Source organism: Meriones unguiculatus, chromosome 4 (assembly GCF_030254825.1).
Source record: "Meriones unguiculatus strain TT.TT164.6M chromosome 4, Bangor_MerUng_6.1, whole genome shotgun sequence".
NCBI classification, from domain to species: Eukaryota; Metazoa; Chordata; class Mammalia; order Rodentia; family Muridae; genus Meriones; species Meriones unguiculatus.
In genome coordinates, this window is record NC_083352.1 from 124974516 (window position 1) to 124994145 (window position 19630).

Below are 19630 nucleotides of genomic sequence, written 5' to 3' on the forward strand. Positions count from 1 at the left end.
GGAGAGGAGATGCAGGAGGGAGAGTGGGACTGAGAGCTGAGGAGGGAGTGACTGAGACGTTAATTATTTGAAAAATATGCAATCAAAAAGAAAATATGTAATAAATGTAATTTAATAAGTTAAAAAAAAAAAGAAGGGTATTCATACTCCAGGAACATAGACTTGGCCTGGGGGACATCAGACCTGCTGCTGGTGCCTAGCCAGAGTTACCTCAGCTGTATCACGGGTGAACATCTTGTGCCTTTGTCTACTTGGTATAAAAGCCTGACAAGTATCTGAGACATCATGAGGGTGGGGAGGGCCTTGGAGAGGTATGCTCAGAAGCTGTCAACGGGACTTGGAAGATCTGAGTTCAAATCTTCACTCTTCCCACTGTGGGCTGCATGACCTGGGATGGGGCTTCTTCCTTCTGCACGCAGTGGGACTGGGAACTGCAGCTTACCTCCCTGCTGTCCCTGTGGAGACAACACAGGTGGGAAACACATGTGACTGTCCTCACGGTGGGCACACTGTGAACGCGGGCCTGTGATGTCTGCCATTACATTATATTGCACACATGTAAGGCTGTTGTTGGGTGGAGGATGGGCTGTCAGGGGCCATCCCAGGTCTGTGCTGACTGCTCTGAGTCACCCTGGAAAGGCATCCTTCTCTCTGTACAGGAAGTCTCCTCTAAGGAAAAGTACTTGGCTGTTGCAGACAGAGGCAGAGCCATAAGGGGCGTGGGGTAGATTTCTCATTGAAAATCTCCAGTGAGGCATTAAGGATTAGCTGTCCCCGGCTAGGACTTCCTACTACCAAAATGACTGCTAATCCCAGTCATGGCAGCTTCCTGTTCTCACTAACCCCAGCACTTAGCAATGAGCTGGTATTTGTTCCCAATCACTACTCAGCTCTCTGTTTGAAAACAGCTACTGAGACAAGAGAAGCCAAGCAGTGAGGCTGGGGTCACACAAAAACCAGGACAGGCTGAAGCTTAGGGGCTCTGCTAACTGGAAGTCCCCCACCCATAAGAACAGAAAAGTCACCCCCCTACCCCACTCACAGGACTGCACAAACTGCCCTGAACTACCAATGCGATGTCCTGTGACACGTTTTTAAGTTCTTTATTGCTGTGCTACATCCTAGCTGCAATGTTTAGAAAATGACAGAAGGAGGGAGACAAGGAAAGAGGGACAGAGACAGGGAGAGAGGGACAGAACACAGACAGAGACAGAGAGAGGAAAAAGAGAATTCATCCACTTTACCCTAGTTCTCACAGTCAAACCCCCAGAGGAATGTTTTTTTCATGTAAGAAAAACTAAGAAAAAATAATCAACCACCTGCCATTTTATCACAGCTAAATATAGCAATTAATGAAACTGTATAACCTTAGTGTCTGATGATATTTTTCACTTTCAGCAATATTGATACTTTTAAATGACGTATTACTTTACTTAAACACTGCCCCATGGGTCTGGAAAGAAGTCTCAAAGAGACTTGACTTCTGTAAAAGGGCCCTTATTTCTGTTTAGAGAGCTATGATTTCATCCCAAGGACCCACAGTGCAGCTTACAACTTCATGTAACTTTCTGTCCCAGGAGAACTTTTCAGAGAGCTGCACACCCAGGGCGTACATAAAGTCATGCAAGCAAAGACCCACATAAAATAAATCTTAAAAATAAACAAAAAACAAAACTGAAACATTGCCCTAAGCCTTGGTCTTGAATTTGGATTACATAGAGCCCCTCAGACCTTGTCCTGGAAGGTGGGAACTAAAGATCTTGCCCACTCTTGACTGGGATTTGCTTTTTGTTCAGTGGAATTTGCTTACAGCATTTGCTGTAAGGTATCAAACATGCCTCAAACTGGGCCTAGAAAGAGTTCTTGGTGGCTTTGGCTCCTCTGAGCTGCTGGATGTCCGAGGGCCCTACTTTATCCATCTTTGTCACTAGAGATGGCACCTGAAGTACAGCAAGTCATAAATGTTTGTGAGAGGAGGGGAGGTTGAAAAAGGAAAAAGAAAAAGTGAAGGAATGACACAGAGAGAGTGTGGGTGATGTAGAGGGAAAGAAAGAATTGTTGAGGATGTGTGGGAGGAAAGGAGAAGGTGAAGGAAGAAAAAAGAGAGAAGAGGCAATGAAAATAAAGAAGAGGAAGAAGAAATGGAGCAAGAGACAATGGTGGAAAAAGTGCAGATACTAAGGGCTGGACCCCAGTGTCCCTAGGCTCTTCATGTCTTCCACAGGGTCCTGCCAGTTTACTGCCCTTGGCTGCCTGCTTAGCTGCACCAAAAGGGAAGATGAGGTGAGTGACCCTTAGCATAGCCACTTGGTTGAGCTCCTCAGTTCTCCTGGCTGACTTCCAACATTTGGCCTGTAGTCTGTCCTTCATTCTTATCAGCTCCCAGGTCCTTCCCAGACCTGACTTTACGCAGCCATCTGTTCCTTCCTCCATATGATCATCCTTGCTGGAACCTCCGATCATTTTGATAACTGTCAGCTTCTGCTTGACACTAAGGGTTGTGTTGGAGTCAACAATGAAGACTCGAAGTTCTAATCCCAGCAGTGGAGGCCTTCCTGAGGCAATGGTCAGCTCACTACTGAAGAGAAGCTCCCTAGCCTCTCTAGCACCATGTCTTCATGGAGGAGGCACCGAGTGATGGGGAAGGGTCATTGTGTAGAGGTAAACAGCCAGACAGAAAGGCAAATGCTGTATGACCTCGCATACAGGTGGGATCTGAAAATGACAGCACTCAGACACACAGAGAACAGTAAGGTAGTCACCAGGGCAGAAAACAAAATGAGGCCATCAGGCAGAGGTGGGGAGGGGGAACAGAAATGGAGATTAGGAGACAAAGTCCCAGGTCTATGAGAAGAGCAGGTCTAGACATGTAATGCACCATGACCACACGAGGTACCAGGCTTTCACTCCAGGAGGGAGTTGTATAGGGCTCAAGATCTTCATGCTCATAGTGCTAGAGAAGCCAGACATGTTAAACACATGGGCTTTTCTCTTCAGTAGATGAGATCTAGACCTGTGTCTGCTCAGAATGCTGAGGATGGATGTAGTTTTTAACCTGGTGATTTTTGCTATCTGTAGGACTAGGCCTCACCCAAATCCATAAAACTGTTATGTTTTATCCTAGCCTCTTCCTGGACTCTTGAACACTGTTTCCCAGTCAACAGGACTCATTGTTATGAAAGAGGGACCATGGGCTTTACATGGGATAAGTGTTATGCTATCCCAGATCCTTCCTCTCTAGATCTTTATCCTGATCATTGTTTCTCAGTCAATAGAACCATTCTTGTAGAAGAGGTCACAAATGCTTTGCAAAGGCATTTTAATGTGGTTATGTCTTAAGCTTTATTGTGATAATTTTCATGAGAAAATTTTTTCCAAAGTAGTACTGTGCTTAACTATGTCAAAAACAAACTGCTTGTGGTCAAACACACAACACCAGCTAGCTATTTCCTTCTTGCCTCAGATGGGTTGTTACTCTGCCAGCCATGGCATTTGCATGGATCCCCACAGGGAGTCATGCTACTTGAGTAAATTCTAGCTGATATATATATATATATATATATGTGTGTGTGTGTGTGTGTGTGTGTGTGTGTGTGTATACATATATATATGTATATGGTATAATATTTATTTTTAAGAAATGGTTGGTTGAAGGAATGTGTGCTGGGCTTCCTCTTCTGCCATCCTGTGACTTCCTCAGGCTGACCCTCATTCTGCCCTCTTGATATCCATAGCTATCAATCTGGGGCTAGCTTCTGGTGGGTACCAATAAACGTCATCCAGATCAAAAGTGGCAAAAGAGAGCTGCTGATTAAACTGATGGATTGACTAGATGGACAGGAGCTGGAGACGAGACCCAGAAATCAGAAAGGCTCCATCTTCCACCCTGCTTCCCGTGAGCCTTCACTCCCATCTGAGCCTCTGTTTCAGCTGAAGCACGTGCTCATCCTCGGGCGGGGCATGGTGGAGGGAAGGAGTTTGAAGATCTTCTCTATGCTGACAGCCTCCAGGAAATGACCTCTTACTCTTTCTGCATCAGTTCCTCCGGGCACCTGAGAATGTCACATGTCACAACTGCAAATCTTCCTGTCTTTACAGCTCCTCCCATGTAGCCACCTCACTTTCTGAGACACACACACACACACACACACACACACACACACACACCCAGCTCTGCCTGTCACTCCTCTCTCATTCTCCACTCCAACTTATACAGAATGAACTGGAATGTGTTTGTCAATTGCATTTGTCAGGCTCCTTGGGTTACTTGTAAAGTAGAAGATACAACCCCAAATGACTTAAGGACCAAAGAGGGTCCATAAAATGCCATAGATTCATAACAGGCCCGTGTTTTCTCTGTGACTGGGCTCTGGTTTCTTCTGCACCCTCTTCAAGCTGACTTTGCCCAAGGGGAAAGCAGAGATGACCACCAGTATCTCAGTAACTATGGTAGAAAGAGGACATCTCGTCCTTAGCAGCCCTTCAAGCCTTCTAGAACTCATTCCTACTAGGCCTGAAAGGGTTACACGCTGAACTCTAAAGTAAAAATAGCATCGAGGATGAGGAAAATACCTGTGGTTCAATATCAAGGTATTATTCCTGCAGAGAAAGCCTTGGCAGAAAGGCAGAGGAGTGAATGAAGAGCAGAGAGCAGGGCCAGCGCTAAACTAACCAGGAACTGTGTGTTCCCATCTACCGCCATCCTCCCTGTGTTGTTCATGGAAGTCCCACTGCAGGAGTGACAACAGGAACCACACAGGTAAAGAAGGGGGTATGCCCAAAGCAAGCACTTTGCTGGTATACCACTAGTCTCTTCCCATATGGAGCCTCTGCCCAAATCTATAGCAAGCACCCAAGTCGTCTGTGTGGATGGCCAACGCTCAGCAGGCAAGTGGAGGTAGGAGAAAGCTTGAGGGCATGAGTCCAAGGCGACCTTTACTCTTTCTGAACAGAGAGACACTAGAGCCTGTTTCTGCCACAGTCTTAGCACCAGTGACACGGGGGGAGAGGACTTATTTTATTTAACTTTCTGTTCACACCATGACACTTCATTAATGCTGCTCAGGACACCATGACAGATCCACACAAGCAAAGTTCCATCAAGTGTGACCTGCAGGAAGAATGCATGTCATGGCAGAGAGGTTCCCATGATCCTCCCCTGGCAGATCCTTGGCAAGTCTTGCCCTCCATTTGAGCCTTCATGGTTGGTCTTTGGAGACTTCAAGGGCTACATAGACTCTGACTCCACTTCTCCTTCTTTGAGCAGTTGTATGGCTTTAGGAGTCTTCCTCAGGCCAGCAGGGTGTCTCACGTAGTTTACAAAGACGGTGCTGACAAAAGAAGGTTAAGAAAGCAAATGTCGTTACCTGCTCACCAGACCTGGCTCTGTTATCTCAAATGAGCCTAAGCTTTGGCAGCCTGTGGGGGTGAAGAGACTCCAGACACTTAGGTTGTCCCCTCCTTGCAGGGACCTCAGAGTGCAGAGAATCTTTAGGGCAGAGTCAGAGAATCAGACTTTAGACATCCAAACCAATAATTTTGCCCATCTAGTAATTGAAAGATTGGGGGGGGTGATTATTTTAGTCCTTTCTACATACTCCATATCAGTCCTTTGTTGGCAGCACAGTTGACAAAGGTGCCCTTCCATCCTGCCTGTGTCCCTTCACTCTGGAGATCATTCCCTCTGCTGTACGAACACTTTTACATTTCCTGTTCTCCCATGAAAATCATTCTTAATAACATTTTTATCTGTTAGAAAATGTTTAACCTGTTTTATTCATATAAAATCCCCATATGTGATGTAAAAGTAGAAAGGGGCAGTGGGTAAGGGGTCAATATGATCAAAACACCTGAATGGAGATGCCATTATGAAATCTCCACTTTTTACAATTAATATACATTACTGTTTAAAAAAAATGACCCTGCTAGTGAGAGTAAAAATGAATGAATTGTTTCTCTTATTGCCCTCAGTGGAGAGACTGAGGCATAGTGAGGGCACATACTGGGATTGGAAACTGGGAATTCTGACTCCAGCCACAGATCTGGCTGGAAGCCAAAAAACGTGTGCTAGCAGTGTCCTGGCTTCCCCCTAGAGGCTTATGGCTTATCTGGGAACTGAACAGCCCTGGCCAGTTCCTTTTTTTTTTTTTTTTTTTCCTTTTTTTTAAATTTATTTATTTATTGATGTTTATTAATTACAGTTTACTCACTTTGTATCTCAGCTGTAGCCCCCTCCCTTGTCCTCTCCCAATCCTACCCTCCCTCATCTCCTCCCATACCCCTCCCCAAGTCCACTGATAGGGGAGGTCCTCCTCCATTTCCATCTGACCTGAGCCTATCAGGTCTCATCAGGACTGTCTGCATTGTCTTTCTCTGTAGCCTGGTAAGGCTGCTCCCCCCTCAGGGGGAGGTGATCAAAGAGCCAGCCACTGAGTTCATGTCAGAAACAGCCTCTGTTCCCCTTACTAGGCAAACCCACTTGGACACTGAGCTGTCATGGGCTACATTTGTGCAGGGGTTCTAGGTTATCTCTATACATGGTCCTTGCTTGGAGATCAGTCTCAGAAGAGACCCCTGGGCCTAGAGTTTTCGGTTCTGCTGCTCTCCTTGTGGGGCTCCTGTCCCCTCCAGGTCTTTCTATCTTCCCCTTCATAAGATTCTCTGCACTCTGCCCAAAGTTTAGATATGAGTCTCAACATCTGCTTTGATACCCTGCTGGGTAGAGTCTTTCAGAGGCCCTCTGTAAGAGGCTCCTGTCCTGTTCTCTGTTTTCTCCCTCTTCCAATGTCCATCCCATTTGCCTTTCTGAATGAGGATTGATCATCTTCCCCATGGTCCTCTTTCTTGATTAACTTCTTTAGGTGTACAGATTTTAGTATGTTTATCCTACATTACATATTTAATATCCACTTGTAAGTGAGTATATACCATGTGTGTCTTTCTGCTTCTGGGATAGCTCACTCGGGATGATCTTTTCTAGTTCCCACCATTTGTCTGCAAATTTCATGATTTCCTTGTTTTTCATTGCTAAGCAGTATTCCATTGTGTAAATGTACCACAATTTCTGTAGCCATTCCTCAACTGAGGGACATCTTGGTTGTTTCCAGGTTCTGGCTATTACAAATAAAGCTGCTATGAACACGGTTAAGCAAATGTCCTTGTTGTATCTTGAGCATCTTTTGGATATATACCTAGGAGTGCTATAGCTGGATCTTGAGGTAGCACTATAACTAATTGTCTGAGAAAGCACCAGATTGATTTCCAAAGTGGTCGTACAAGTTTACATTCCCACCAGCAATTGACTGGGGTTCCTCTTTCTCCACATCCTCTCTAGCATGTGTTGTCACTTGAGTTTTTTATCTTAGCCATTCTGGTGGGTGTAAGGTAAAATCTCAAGGTCATTTTGACTTGCATTTCCCAATGACTAAGGTGTTTCTCTGCCATTCGATATTCCTCTTTTGAGAATTCTCTGTTTAGCTCTGTACCCCATTTTTTAATTGGATTATTTGATTAGTTGCTTTTTAACTTCTTGAGTTCTTTATATATTCTGGATATTAGCCCTCTGTCAGAGAAAGAATTGGAGAAGTTTCTTTCCCAGTCTTTAGGCTGTCATTTTGTTTTGATGACAGTGTCCTTTGCTTTACAGAAGCTTTTCAGTTTCATGAGGTTCCATTTGTTGATTGTTGATCTTAGAGCCTGTGCTGTTGGTGTTCTGTTCAGGAAGTTGTCTCCTGTGCCAATGAGTTCAAGGCTCTTCCCCACTTTTTCTTCTAACAGGTTTAGTGTGTCTGGTTTTATGTTGCAGATGGGAAGAAAGCCCAGAGAAAGAAAGAACAGGACTCACAGGAGGGCCACAGGGTTGGTGGTTGTGATGATTAGTACAGGAAAGTCTAGAGCCACATTTGGGTCCATAGAGGAGGTAGCTTCTAAGATGAATTAATAGAGCAGTGAAGGTCCACCCTGAATGTGTCCTGCGTTGCACCACAGGGATCGGGAGTTTATTCAGGACAAAGTAAGAGAAACACTAGCACCACTTATGTTTCCTGATTACAGATGTAATATGACCCCTGTTCTCTTGTAGCCATGCCCTCCTTGCCTGGTACCCTCTTCCTTCCTTCCTTCCTTCCTTCCTTCCTTCCTTCCTTCCTTCCATGGTTTCTTGTCAGCTGTTTGGTCACAGCATTAAGAAAAGCAATTAATACATTGGCTGAACTGCAATTTAAGTCCATCACTAATGCACAGCTCAGGATGACTGTCCCATGGAGTGGGCTATTCCAGGAACTCCATCCTAGCACTTACCTCTATGGAAGAAATTTCTTCGGGAATCCCTTTATAACAAAAATCAATGCAGATTGGAATGCCTCAGAGTGTCATTGTAATCATAATTGCTGTGGAGTGGCTATCTCAGGAACCTCATTGTTCCTGGGTGACCTCATTGATCACTGAGGAAGATATCCCACAATCATAGAAACCTTAATAACTGAAGTATATGATTACTCAGAAACCCTTTTAAGGCACCAGCCACCAAGGACTAGACAACTCCAAGAATTTCTCTTTATCCTAAATCAGTGGGTCCTAGAGACCCACTAACACTAACACATAACCTCTCAAGAATGGACTGTCTCAGGAACTCCACTGGAATACTGTAAAACCGGCTTTCCAGGAACCTAGGTTCAGGAAGGTTTATCCAGGCATGGGCTCTGTGGCTCCAGGGTTTCATATCCATTTTCAGAATCCTTTCCAAAGGATGCTCAGCATTGAACAGGGGAGAGGATTGTAGAATTCTGGGATGTATATGAGAAAGAAAACTTACTTCCAATCAGCCAATTGACGAAAGAAGCCGGGAAGCTTTTGTTCTGGAAAAACAAAATAAAAGCAGAAAACTCACAGTATGCACCTACTATGTGCCAGGCTTTGGGTCTCCTGTAAACCTGACATCAACTTTGCAAAAAAGGATAACAGACAAGGAAAAAAGACTCAGAGATGGGGGTAGCTTTGCCCAGGTCAAATACTGAATTGTCACAATACTGTTTCTAAACTCTGGGCTCTGTCCTTGGACAGGTGAGGGCTGAGAGGCAATAGACTGTTGACCTCAAGATCCCAGTCTGTGGAAGAATTCAGGAACTGCCCCAAGTTCCTGGCCATGCCACAGCCTGGAAATATTTAGAGTGTAGAGGATATAGCCAAGGCTGCCAGGACCACTGCCCCAGCACCCTGAAGGCTCCGTGTATGATTATGCCAAGCAATAAGCTTGATTGGTTGTTTAATTTTTTTTAATTGGGGGCAAAGCAGAATAATCCAGTGGTTTTTTTTTGGGGGGGGGGGAAGGTTCTTCCTTCCTTCTTTCCTTCCTTCTTTTATTTCTTTCTTTCCTTCTTTTTTTGTTTATATGTATGATCTATGTATGCTAGGTACTTTTTCACCTAACTGTTAGTTCAGATTCATGGTACTGAACACCATCAATTCAAGTACACATTACTCAATGGGCCAGTAACACATTTTAAAACTTGCCGGTTAAACTATGCTAACTGTTAAATAGAAGACACCAATTCCAAGAATGCTATGACACAGGGAAACATGTGTCTAGAGCCAGGTGGTGATAACTGTGTGAGGCTATGAAAATCACCTTCCCCACACACCTGACAGACAAAAAAAAAAAAAAAAACTGGGGTTCAGAGGTAAGGGTACAGTGGTTGAGGCTGCACGGTCATTCAAAATCAAAGCTCAGGCTGGCTCTCTTGGTAGGATATATTGGGCACATTCTCAGCCAAGGAGCCCTCACGTGGAGAGACCTGGGTCCTCTGAGTCCTCAAGGGAAATTGGTTGTTCATACCTTAAAGTCCATGTGATAAGAGCGTTCATACAGCAAGGGTTGTGGGGTATTGAGCACGTTGTTGCTCCCCAGCATCCCTAATGAGGCAATGTCTGATGGAGAGAAGGACAAGGAAGACATGAGACACTCAACTGACTGAAACAGAAGCTCATAAAATTCACTCATTCCTTCCTGTCATGAGCAGGTGTGGCTAAAAGAGAGGCTATTCCCCAACGATTGAGTATGTGCTGAGGACACAGAGCCCCACCATCATCCAGCACAGGGTGGTGGTGCCCTCACTCTGGCAATGGCAATCCACTTCTACAAAGCAGATTCTCCTTTTCCAGGCCCACCAGACTCCTTTCTTCCCTCTTACAGTACTTGCCTTCACCCTTCCACTCCTCTTTCCATTCATCTGCCCATTTTTTCTTTCCCTTCTTTGCTTTCTCTTTTTTTTTTTTCCTTTTTTTTCTTTCCCTTTTTTTCCTATATCGGCAGCTTATTTTTTTCCCCTTGACTTGGTCAGTGTCCATCTTGCCTCCCTTCACTGTTCTGCACATCTGCTGACTGACCTTTTTCCCATTCATCACTTCTCAGTCACCAATAGATCACACGTGAGCACCGCCGTCTTCCTACCTGTTTTTTATCCCCTATTCCACATTTCTGATTTCCCACCCGATAATGTCCACAACATCCCTTCCTTCCCTTTCCATTTCACACACCAACAGAATTTATTAAGGGTGATTTCTACTCTGTGCCCAATCGAGGATGCCAGACAAATGGAAGGGCAAAGCAACCAGGTTGCCCTCAAGAAGTGCTGGGCTACTGGAACAGTCAGGAAGTAAACATTTCCACACAATACAGTGAATAGTGGGTTGGTGCACCCAAGGCTGTAGGAGTCCTGAGGAGGGGGCTCTGCTGGGAGAGAGTTCCAAAGGCTTTGAGATGCACCAAACATGGTGATTACACTGGAGGGTGATGCAATATCCCAGGCATAGAAAGCTGGATGGGGAAGTCCTGCAGAACTAGCCATTGTAGCCCCAAAATTGTGGGGGATATGGAGGTGGCTTTGGTCACTCCTCTAGAGGAGGATGAAGGGAACACTGGAGACTTAGCACCTGGAAAGATCTTGAAGATATGCCCTGAGGTCTGCACTTGACCCCCCAGGAAATGGGAGATCTGAGGTGTAACTCAAAAGGATCTCTGTAGCTGCTGTGTAGGAGTAGATGTGGTTGCTAGTATAGCAGCCGACACAAGAACAGTGCACAGGCAGCAGCTCTACTTACTTCTGAGAATGGTCAACTGTTGGTTGATGATGTGGAACCAGAATCGGACCACTGGGCACAACTGCAATAGAGAGGATCAGAGGCCTTGCTAAGAAGATGCTTGTTCATACCTAACCAAAATATACATGTTGGGTCCTTTGTAATCTAAGACATGGCAGGACAAATCTCTCACATAAGATGGAGAAGGTCTATCCTAAACATGTCTCAATCTCCCTCTTACACAGGTCTAAGTCACCTGCTACACAATTACCTCTCAACCATTGATTTTTTTCTCTGTCCCTTCTACAGACCAGGGGCCTTGACAAAGGATGAGAGAAAAGCTCTGGGAGGCTGCATAGCTCAGGAATGAAGCCGTCCCCTGCCTCTGCCCTTATGGGTTAGTCGTCCCCTGTCCCACTAGCTACAGAGCTTTCTCCACAACTCATACCAAGGGTCTGCCAGGACCACATTGTCAGACTTACTATTCTGGGCAAGGAGATGTTCAAGGACCATTTCATCATTGATTCCATCATTTTGAAGAACATGCTGGAGAAGGGAAAGGGAAACATTGGCGGTGATCATTGCCACTAAGGACTTTGAAGTACTCTGCTATACACTCTGAGTAATGGTTATGTCTCTGTTGTTAAATCAGTGAGTGTATCTCAACCTGTCCTTTGTGACCCCTTTGGGGGTCAAACAATACAATCACAGGGACCAGATACCAGATATCCTGCATATCAGATATTTTATAATACAATTCATAACCGTAGCAAAATTAGAGTTATGACATAGCAGTGAAAATTTTATGGTTGTGGGGAGTCACCACAATATGGGGAACTCTGTTAAATCGAAGAAGAATGAGAACCACTGTGTTAAATAAGCAAGTGTGTGCTTTCAGACATCCCCAGTGGACCTAGTTTAGGCCTCTTAGGTAGGCCACTGATGCCTTTTAAATACGTCACTTATCTACTCTTTTTTTAATTCACTCCCAAATCCACTCATGCCCATCCATCCACCAATGCACGTATGCACTGATTTATCTTCCATCCAGCCAACCAGTTTTCCCTTCTGTCCCCTTCATTTTCTTTCACATATCTTCCATGCTCTTGTTCCCCAGTGTGTCTTCAGGAACAACAGTGTCTTCTGGCTCAGGATGTGCTGGATAAGTGGATGCCAAATATAAGGTAACTTCTGTGCTAAAGAGCTCACACGGGCACACTGGGAGATAGCAGCCCAGCATGAAAAATGACATGACAGAGTTCCTACCCAGGACCTTTCCATGAGAGCTGGGAAACAGGAGCACCCAATATCCCCCACGGGTGGGTGCTGCCAGGGAGGTGTGTACTGGCCCAAAGACATCCCCTTCTGCTTGGGATTCCAAGCTCCTTGAGATAGAAGCTTGATAGTGTGTGATGCTGTGTGCGCACATATGTGTGGTTGTGTGTGTGCATGTGTGTGTGTGTGTGTGTGTGTGTATTCATGAGTGATTAAGCAGAATTAAAACACTAGTGGCATCTTGGTCAGACCCCATGGAGCCTGGTATCTACTTCATGCATGGCACCATCACACACCATGCCCTGGGTGGTGCCCAGATCTCCTGGTTTGTACCTACCCTGTTTTCACTTTGATCCTAGTGAACACTGCCTGGCAGTTCTTCACAGAAAATGAGACTTGGCCAGGCTCAGTCTATTGCAATTCCAAGGGGATCACGAGGCTCACATCCACTGTGGAGCCGCTGAGAAATGAGAGCATCCTGGGCACAAGGGAGAGGGCTGTTAGAAGCCGAGTGCTCATTTGGGAATTCTCTAAATGGTGGCGCTGGAACTTGCAGGCAGGTGGAGGCATGTGTGGGTGAGAGATGACTGTTATACATACTTCATAAAAGGATCCCTGATATCCTATGTATACTTCTAATTTGTCTTTATTATATGTAGACATAAAGCCAACGACATAGTTTATTGGAATAAATGCTTATTGATACCTCAAGACTCAAAAAGCGGTGGTTAAAGGCTGACTCCTGCGCTGTCCACCTGGAGCTCTGCTGACCTCATGCACATCACCAGCGTTATTATCTCCTCCTGGAGTTACATGTATGCCTACCCCTGTGGAATGTGGTGTGTGTGTGTGTGTGTGTGTGTGTATGTATGATATGTGTGTGCGGTGCATGTGATGGTATGTATCTGTGCATGTGTGATGGTGTGAGTATGTGGGATAGTTTGTGTGATGCTGTGTGACAGTGTCTGTATGTATGTGATGTTATGTATGTGTGTGTATGCATGTGTGATTGTGTGTGTGCTGGTGCTATAGTGTGTATATTATGATGATGATGGTGTGTGAGAGAGAATAAGGGAGAGAGAAAAGAGAGATGATATGTGTTTGATGGTATGTGTGTGTGGTTGTACTGTGATGGTGTGTGTGTGTGTGTGTGTGTGTGTGTGTGTGTGGTGATAGTGTGTACCTGAAACTCATCTATTTGGTTAGGCTGGCCAGCCAATGAGCTTCAGGGATCCATCTATCTCTGCCCTCACCAGCAATGGGGTGACAGGCACAGCTCATGAATCAGATCTGAGTTCATGTCCTCAAGCTTGTGCCACAGGCACTTTCCCATCTGGGCTCTCTCCCCATCTTAATGTGTAATCTGACTGAACTTCTCTGAGTTTCTATCAGTTGTTCAGTTAAATGGGCATAATGGCTACCCCTCCCTCAGAAGCCGACAGTGGGGATTGAGAAGAATGCTCAAATGAACTGCTGCCCAGAGCCTGGACTGTATGAAGTACTCAAGAATGTTAGATACATTTTATTACCATCACCAGGTCTCTGTGAGATCATTTAGCAATGTTGATTACCAGGGTGGTGAAGTAGCTCAGTGACTGAGTGCCTGCCTAGTACATGTGAGGTCCTGGGTCCCACACTCAGCATAGTAAGTAAGCAAACAGATAACAAGCTAGAAACTGTGCTCATGAGACCTTCTAATAACTAGAGAATTGACAGGTTTATTACTTGTACCAATCACAGAATTACTGAAAGGAGTGATGCAGTGAACAGTCTGGTGGTGTAAGCTCACAAGTACTGTGGTGTGTATGTGTCGTGGAACATTAAGTACCTCTCAGAATGGTAGTGGGAAAAGATCTGAAAAGAAGCCAGCTGAAATCTTAAATGCCACTGTCTCTCAATTGTAAAACTGGAGGCTGTTTTCTTTTGTATTTTAATTTCCTCCCAGAGTTTCTTTCAACACAGCCTCAGAATATGGCCAATAAATAAATAAATAAATAAATAAATAAATAGCATAAAGGTTGACTTCTATTCTTGTTCCGCCAACACTGTCATCTCAAGAAACTGTATACTTGGGGAAATGCTAAGAAAAACCAAAGGCCATCTTGTCTGTTGAAAGAGGAAAAACACACACACACACACACACACACACACACACACCATCAATAAAACCACTTTCTATCTCTAGGATTTCCTTCCCCTCACTTCTCTCACTGTGTTAGTTACTTTGCACAACTGTGACCAAATGCCCAATAGAAATATCTTAAGGCAGAAAGTGGTTATTTTGGTCTCACAATTCCTAAGACATTTTAGTTCGTCTGCTGGGCAAGGCATGGCAGTGGGATCATACGGTGGAGAACATCTGCTCACATCATGACAGGACAGGAAGCTGAGGCAGCTGGAGCTGGGGAACAGGCTGTGACCTTCCAAGACTTGCTTCTGACAAAATTCAGCCAGACAGATTCCACTTCCAAAGGGCTCCACAGATCCCAAAACAGCACTAGAGTTCAAAGCATGAGCCTGCAGAGGACAGCTCAGATTCACTATTGCTCACCCTGAGAAGTTGATAGTCAACTCGGTCTGAAGTTTGAGTTCAACACTGGATGAGGCAGAGACTGTCCATGACAAGCGGACAATGTCAAAGCGGGTGACATTGAGCCTGCAGAAGAGGAATAAAGTGAAGTGGAAAAGCCAATTTCTAGGTAACCTTGGCTCTTTATCCGGGCTCCAGTGGCTTCCATTCCCTCTATCCCATGCCTGTTCCTCCTAACCTTAATTTTTTTTTATTATTTTTTTTACAATTGATTCATTTTACATCCCGATTATAGCCGCCTCACTCATCTCCTCCCTGTCTCACCCTCCCTCCCGCACCCCCCTTTTCCCTTCCCCTAGTCTAGTGAAAGGGAGAGTTCTTTCCTGCCATCTGACCCTACCTTACCAAGTCTCATCAGGACTGTCTGGATCCTCTTCCTCTGTGGCCTGGCAAGGCTGCATCACCAGGGGTGAGTGATCAAAGAGCAGGCAACTGAGTTCATGACAAAGGCAGCTCCTGCTTCCCTTACTTGGAGGACCCACATGGAGATTGAACTGCCCATTGGCTACATCTGAGCAGGGTATCTAGGTCCTCTCCATGCATGATTGATGCATGTCTCTGCAGGGCCTCCTGAGCCCAGATTTTTTAGCTTTGTTGGTCTCCTTGTGGACCTCCTATACCCTCCAGGTCCTTCTCCTAACCTTGATTTCTATTCTGAGTCCCATTTCTACAAATCCTACATCAGGAGAGTATCAGCCCATAACTGACTTTTAGGTTGATTAAGATGGTAAGACAAAATGCAGACACCTTACTGGAAGCCTCAGCTGACTACTATGGGATTAGCTTGGAACAAGGGGGTTCTATTACTCACTGGGGACAAAATATAACTAAGAGATAAGTAGTCAGAGCATCTGTGATATGCTTTCCTGATGTGACTTATAGTATAGCAGGGCTCGGACAAACCCACATAAACCCAAGGGATGAGCCATGTTAGAGAAACACTAGGCAGTGCCTCTGACTTTGGAAGAGATTGGTGACCTCTTGATACCAAACTTTTAGGGGGAAGGAATGACACTATTTTTAAATTTGTTTTTACTGAGACCACATTTTTAATTTATTCACTTTACAGCCCAATTGTAGCCCCCTCTATCCTCTCCTCATAGTCCCACCTTTCTTCCCTCTTCCCCCTATCTCCCGTCCCTTACTCCTCAGATAAGGGAAGCCCTCCACCACCAACCCACACCAGAACACCAAGTCAAATCAAGAAATGAGCGAATCTTCTTCCTGATGTCAATTTTCTAAAGAGTGAGTCAGACCAATGTCTTTCAGGTACCTGGAACCTTCTCTGACCAGTTATTTAGGTAACAGTTTTATTACTAAAGAGTTCAAACTCACCAGCTATCAAGTTTTTCAGAATCCATGGTCTTCAGAACATCATTCATGCCAGAGAGACTCCCATGGCCACAAAGGCCACCCAGGGAGCCTTTGCAGACCAGGCCTTCCAGAGCCTTGGTCCCTGCTGCCTCCAGGAGTTCATCTTTGATACCAAATGATACACTGCCACCCAGAAGAAGGATTTGTAGTTCTTCCCTCTCTGTGATTAGATTCTGGTTGTTGAGGATAACAGTGCTCAGTAGCCCTTCCTGGGCCAGGATGTCTGGGCTGATGACAGGTGTTGTCAACTATTGGTTAAGGAGGTTACCAGCTGTCTTGATAGTGCTTCCCATTAACTGTGATGAACTGATGGAGTTCATCATCCACCAGAATTCCCATGAGAACAAGACATTCAGGAAGTACTTCCCCAGGGAGATCAGGGTGGTTAGGGTAGGTTACAGCTCTCTCCAAACAAAGCTCATGAGAGACTATGCTGGACCTCAAACTTCATGCACATCCAGTTCTCTTCTTCCCACAGCTGTGGGCCCATCTACACCTCCTGATATATAGACAAAAGAAAATTATGAATTATAACTTCACTTTTATCAATGATTTCCAGAGTCTGGCACATAAAGCTGGCAAGGCCAGGTCACATGACATGGAGCTTGCCCACCTCATCCCTTCAAACCTATAAGTCAGAAAACACTTTTTGTCCTACAGATTTAAAGGAAAGGCCCTCTGTCTCTTCAGTGCTCCATTATGGCTGCTTATAGCAAAATAATAGCTCTCTCCAAAATGTTCTCCCACATCAGGGCCTTATCATGGCTGCTTACTGTGATGAACCTGTAGCTCACCTTCAAAAACTCATTCTAGCAGCACCTTCCAATGCACCTGCCTTGATTTTCTAACACAAAGATGATCTTGCCTCAGAATTGACATAACCATTATGTCACCTAGAGCCAGAGGGACCAGAGCCAAAATGCCAGATACCCTAAGCCTAAACTAATTGTGTCTGCTGAATAGTCTAGATTGGTCATGGTCAGTTGATGAAATAAAACCCAGGTAGACCACTCCAGAACCGGCTAAATCCCCAGATAACTCAACTCTAAACTCACTATCCATTGACTTTCCTTCAAAACCATTAGATAACCTAAAGCCAAGTGGACATTTATTGGTCCTGCTCCAGACTAATCAAACCTTCCAGAAGACTGATCAGCATCACCTGGACCTCAGCAACCACAACGACCTACTATCAGTCAGACCATTTGTTAGAACTGCTCAGATTGAGCCACATCACCAGATGACCCAACCCCAAACTGACCAGAACCACCACCTCAGCCCTGAAAGAACAATGTCCCAGATGAGCATAAAGTTAGCCAGTGCCTGTAAATCTCATGACACCCACCACCAAAGGGCTAGACTTCTCAGGGCACTTGTGGCCACAGTGGCCAGGACTGCTTATACTCTTTTCACCCATCTGCGCAGAGGATACTTGGCTGGTAATGTCACTTGTGTCCAATGAGCCTGGAATATTCATCTCGGGTTGATCAAGTTCACCCACAGTGTCCTGAATGTCCTCAGGCACACTTACAGGTAAAGTAACAGTCATAGAATCAAGGAGTTTTCCACTGTCACCATCAGTATTCAGGAGTTCTGTGTTCAACCCATCATCATCTCCATTTTCGATGCCTGATGAGACAAAGACATATGGCTGGGTCTGGGGCACAGGCTTCCACTGGGACCAGGAAAATGGGTATTCAACCCAGGGCCAGCTGTGGCCAAACCCTGGAGCTGATTCTTCTCAAAAGGAAAACTAAGGTTGTTTGTAGAGGGTTGATCATTACATAAAAAGCTGTGTGTCTGAGCTGTGTGCTACCCAAGCACCTGCTTAAGCTCTTACTCATGTTAGCATAGTTAGCACTTAGGGACTGACTGCTTTCGTTAAAAGCATGGACACTCCTGTTTGCTGCTTCCCGGACACATCAATCACCTGCCCACCAAGCTTAGCTCTTTCTCTTGCAAAGTGAAGGCACAAACATAGGCCATTCTTTAACCGGCAGACATCTTGGACTCCAGGCAGAGCAAGCCTCAGAAGACAGAACCCCTGCAGATAAAGACAACTGTCCATGGGGGGGGGGTACCCCAGAGCAGAAGTACTGTCTTGTGAGAATCAGATAAATCTTCTCAAGTGATGACACCAATAACAACTTCAGAACATTCTTTGGAACCAGGATGGAGAACAAAGTAGACCACACCTTGACCATGACTCTTCATCATGCAGACCTGGTGCCCCTTGTCCTAGTTCTTACTCTATTAAACTGTAAATTTCAGAGTCTAAAAAAAGGGGGGGCACCAGACTTCTTTATTGTTCCTCTGAAAATTAACTCTATCTCTCCATTTCTCTCTGTCTCTCTCTGTCTCTCTCTGTCTCTCTCTGTCTCTCTGCTTTTCAGAGACTAAACCTCATCTCTCTGCTTTTCTCACCATTGTTCATGTCTTTAATTGGCACTTTGTGGCAGGTGGCTGAGCCTATGATATTGCAGCTGCCAGAGCTCAGGCTTTTGCTCTTTGGGCAAAGTTTCATGAGACTTAGATCATTAGAGTTGAAGGCTACAAAGACCTAAAACTAGGAAGCAGGTATAAAAATGGAAGTCTATGTTGAGACAATCGATAATGGGAAGAGAATAGTTTACATGAAGTAGGTGGTCTGGATACTAAATGTGGTCCAAAAGGGACAAGGGTCTCTGGGGGAGAGTACATTGCCTCCAGAAGTCCAGAGACACCAGCAGATCTATATTATTCTGTTAGGTCAGATACACTAAACGATGTCAGCTTGTCTCTTTGGGGGTTTCCTTGGATGGAATTTCCAAGAGAGATGGGGTGGCTCACCTGATTCGTAACTGGGATCTTCAGATACAACCTGGCTTCCACTAAGCAGGCAGCCAAGGAAGAGGAATGTCCACGAGAGTTTCATGTTTACTACAAGCACCTGTGGATGGAGTAACAGTGATGTGGGGCTGAAAATCCGATGGCTGAAGCAATGACCCCATTAGAGATCATCTCTGTGAAAGTTTTCTGGATCCTGAAGGGTCCAGCGCTTCTTCTAGTCCACTCTGAGGTCCTGAAGTGAGACCACAGTTTAAACAGACAAGTGAGGATATGAACATACAAGAAGTCTTCCCATCGGGGGTCAACTTGCTGGGCTGGGGGAAGCCCCGAAGATGTCTTTTCTCCTGAATTGGCTCACCAAAGTTTGTAACCACAGCTACAGGACAAAACCTGGGATCCATCAGCCACAGGAGCTAGGCTTGGTCATGTGTGCACCACATAAAGAGATAAGTACTGGTGAGAAACAGGGGCAATTTGGGGTTCACT

The 19630-nt window shown here is 45.2% G+C and overlaps 1 protein-coding gene across 1 annotated transcript; it reads right to left on the reverse strand.

The window, feature by feature from the left end:
* Positions 1-317: 317 nt before the first annotated feature.
* LOC110550092 (uncharacterized) lies at positions 318-19229 on the reverse strand. The gene is given in 11 exon segments (XM_060383246.1): positions 318-455; positions 2410-2555; positions 8813-8855; positions 9833-9924; positions 11098-11158; positions 11559-11622; positions 12689-12829; positions 14903-15007; positions 16277-16563; positions 17748-17944; positions 19145-19229. Coding segments are annotated over 11 exon segments (1359 nt in total).
* Positions 19230-19630: the final 401 nt, after the last annotated feature.